General features: G+C 47.5%; 1 protein-coding gene across 7 annotated transcripts in view; it reads left to right on the forward strand.

Moving 5' to 3' along the window:
• The window catches only part of LOC102381531 (AP-2 complex subunit alpha-2), a 62,595-nt gene that overhangs the window by 49,113 nt on the left and 9,963 nt on the right, over positions 1–3,519 (forward strand). For all 7 annotated transcript variants that reach the window (XM_025195121.1, XM_025195122.1, XM_025195124.1 and 4 more), the window contains one exon: positions 767–856. In XM_025195121.1, coding sequence (XP_025050906.1) covers positions 767–856 — 90 coding nt within the window. The remainder of the gene's footprint in view (positions 1–766; positions 857–3,519) is intronic.

Raw genomic sequence — 3,519 nt, forward strand, 5'->3', positions numbered from 1 at the left:
CCCCCCCCCCCCCCCGCCCCATTTAATATTTGGCAGTTGAAATGAGAAGTATTAGTACGTCAGGTAGTCAGGATTGCTTCAATTTCAGGGTTGACATGTGTGAAGATTATAGATGTACCAGTTTGAGTGCTCAATTGTGGGTATAGCATATTATCTTGGGCGGAAGTAAAAAAGCAACTACTTTTTCTACCTTGCCTTCTCGATTCATGTTAGCTACTTGTGAAATGAAAGAAGTAGTTAAACTACTCCTGAAACATTTTCCAATTAACTGCTACATGAACTTCTAATCTGGGTAGCTCAAGTGGTCTGCTTGAGTGTCTTGCTCTTTCTTCTGTTATGAGATGCGACTCTTTGGAGAAAATATTTTAATCCATCTGTAATATGCTTTACTTTGAGATTACTTAGTATCTTGAAGTCCAGTTAAAGTAACATGCCTATAAATTTCTCCAAGATGCATCATTTTCAGTGAATATGCAATTTCTGTGCTTTTATTGTTTTAGGATTGTATAGGGAAGGGAGAAGGAGTTGTTTAAATGATGGATCTTCTTGGGGTTTTCCTCTTTGGCTGGGTTTTAAATTCTAAGTCAGCATTGAATTAAACAAGACCGCTCAGAAGTGAACAAAGAGGTTGAAGTTTTAATGTAATTTCTGCTAAGGATGGTAGCAAAGTCTTTAGTCTATTGTGCCAAATGAAGTCAGTAAACTCAGTTGCATGTTAGATGATAAATCCTTACCTTTTATTGTATGTGTTTAACTGTCTTTTCAGGTCGGATGTTTATATTTTATGGTAACAAGACTTCAACACAGTTCTTGAATTTTACTCCCACAGTAATCTGTTCAGATGAGCTGCAGTCAAATATCCTTGATTTTGCTTTACTCTTGAATAATAGTCTGTGTGCCTGATCATGCTTGATTATGTTTGATAAAATGCAACAAGAGGGAAATCTTGGATAATACAATGGCTGCATAATCTCAAACCAGATGAAATAATTTGTGTGTTAAACTGATTCCAAAAAGGCTTTTTGGGGAAAAACTAAAAATATAACCACAGATTTTTGCTGAATTGCCAGTAAAGAGAATGCTAAAACAAGATAGATATAGATTTATCTAATATCTAACAAAAGTGCTTGGCTAACAGCTTTGGCAGTATTTTGCTACAACTTTAATTGGTTTGACTTGCTTTTGTACTAAAGTTCTCATACTTGTTCTGAAACCTCAAAACCATTAAACTTTAAAGCTAAATTGTCGCGCTATCATTTTCAATGGAAATAGAATTAAGTGATTTGATTTTTTTTTTTTTAAACATAGCAACTAATAAGGAGAAATGCATCTCTTCTGTTCTGATAAAACACACTTCCAGAATGGCTTTACAATTTTCTGTAGAAATTGTAAAGCCATTAAATGCCAATGCATAGACTCTCTTATGTACAACTAATCTTTCTTTCAAACCCTGAAAGATGCCAGTCTTCAGGAATACTTGACTGAAAAAAGCCCCTAGAAGTAGACCTAAAAATTTCAGTAAAACTAATGTACAAGAAGTATAGACAAGCAAAGTGCTCAAGTGCTGGCTGTACCTAACAGGTTCATTTTATTCTTCCTTGTATAACAGAAAGCATCCTAAATCACTATTTCATTCTCTCATGTAACTTAAAAAAGAATGTTGGAGTGCAGACGCACAGTTGTTTGACTGCCTGAATATTGATTTAAGGATTTTTAAATATAACAAAACTGACAATTGCATCATTGGTAGTGCTGTTGGGTATGCCAAAATACTTAAGCTTAGTCGCATCATGATCAAAGTAACTCTTGCTTTCTGATGGAACCAGTATGGTGATGACCAGGAATCCAGGTTTTCTATTTCCCACAGAAAAACAGAGAGAACCACCTGTTTTGTTTTTTTTTTTTTTTGTTTGTTTTGTTTTTTCTCCCTGATAGTCAGGAAATCTGATTTTCACTTTTAGCAGAGAGATCTGCAGAGCTCCCACTTTTGCAAAGAGCTCTGTAGGCTGGCAGAGTTCCAGCCTGCAGGAGCTAATTGCAGAAAGACGGCAAACCCCCAACCCTGTCCAGGGAGAGGGGAAGGGGTGGGGTCTGAAGTTCTGTCAACCAAGGGTTGGCTCGGGCTTGCTGTTCATTCCTGGAGCCTAAGGTAAGTGGAGCTTGCAGGGGGCTGGGGCCCCCTCTGGCAGGGCTGGGGGGATAGGGTGGTCATGGCTGGGGGGCACTGGCAGGGCTTGCGGGAGGCAGGCCCTGGGTGGCAGGTGTGGGTGACTGCCAGGGCTGGCAGAAGAGCTAGCTGGGCAGGTAGGGGGCAGGCCATAGGTGTGTGGCTGGGGGCTGAGGGAGTGGGGAGGTGTTGGGAGAAGCCCCACATGAACCTGCCCAGTTGGTGGGCACTCCTCCATGTGGGGCTTCCCACAACACTTCCCTGTTTCCCCCAGCCAGCTTCCCACATGAGTGCAGGCCCAGCCAGTGGCACATGGACCGGGAGCACCGTGCTATTAGCACGAGCGGGCTCCAAACTTCGCTGTGTGGCTTTCCTGAAAGACCAGTAGCTCCGGGTCTGTGGACCGCTGCCCTGACAAGCACTCCGTGTCTTTCCCCACCCTCACCTCCTAGCCAGCTTCTTGCAGGAGTGCCTGGCTGGCTGGTGGCGGCGCATGGACCTGGAGTGCCATGCTATCGGGCCTTCAGGGAAGCCGCATAGGGAAGCACAGAGACCGCTCAGGCAGATGGGCAAGCACGCAGCTTCCAGTCCATGTGCTGCAGGGAAGGCTGAAACAGGCTGGTTGGGCTTTGCCTCTGCAGCTTCCCACAGGACCACAGAAAACCGCACAAGAGCCCAGTCAACCAATAGTGCGCAGCTCCCAGTCTACGCGTCGTGGGCCAGGCTTGTTTGGGGCTGGGGCCGGCTCCAGCACGCACTCACGGGGGGGCAGAGAGGACCCGTGCCCCCCAGATTGGGATGGGGGCAGGGCGGGCATGCACTGCAGGCTCATGCTCCCTGCCCTGCTGCCCCCGTCCAGGGCCTCCGCTGCATAGTATGTGCAGCCCGGCGTGGCAGGACACAGTGGGGCCATGCAGGTGCGCTGCTTACCGCTGCAAGCTCCACGCTGCCCTAGCGCACACTTCCTCTGTATGCATGGGGCAGCACAGGTAGGAACACAAGGTTATGCCCGTTGCTGCTGCCCCCTTGCCTGCAGGGGAAGCGTTGCCAGGGCACTGCGGAGCTCACAGAGGTAAGCAGCTTTCCTGCACGTCGCTGCTATGCTAGGTTGCACACACTGCTGCAGAGACTCTGGGGGAGGAAAGTGGGGTGGGGAGCACAAGCACACTCCATGTCCCCACCCTGGCCCTGCCCCTACCCCTACCCACTGCACAGGTTTGAGGGGGCGCAGGTCCCTTCTCCACTCTGGGAGTATGTGCTGGTGGGGAGCCAGCTTCACCCCTGCCCTAGCCTGCAGCAGGCAGACAGCGGGGTGGGAGCCAGCTCTAGGCTCCCTCTGCTGCAGCAGCCAC

The sequence above is a fragment of the Alligator sinensis genome, unplaced genomic scaffold (assembly GCF_000455745.1).
Source record: "Alligator sinensis unplaced genomic scaffold, ASM45574v1 scaffold826_1, whole genome shotgun sequence".
NCBI lineage: Eukaryota > Metazoa > Chordata > Crocodylia > Alligatoridae > Alligator > Alligator sinensis.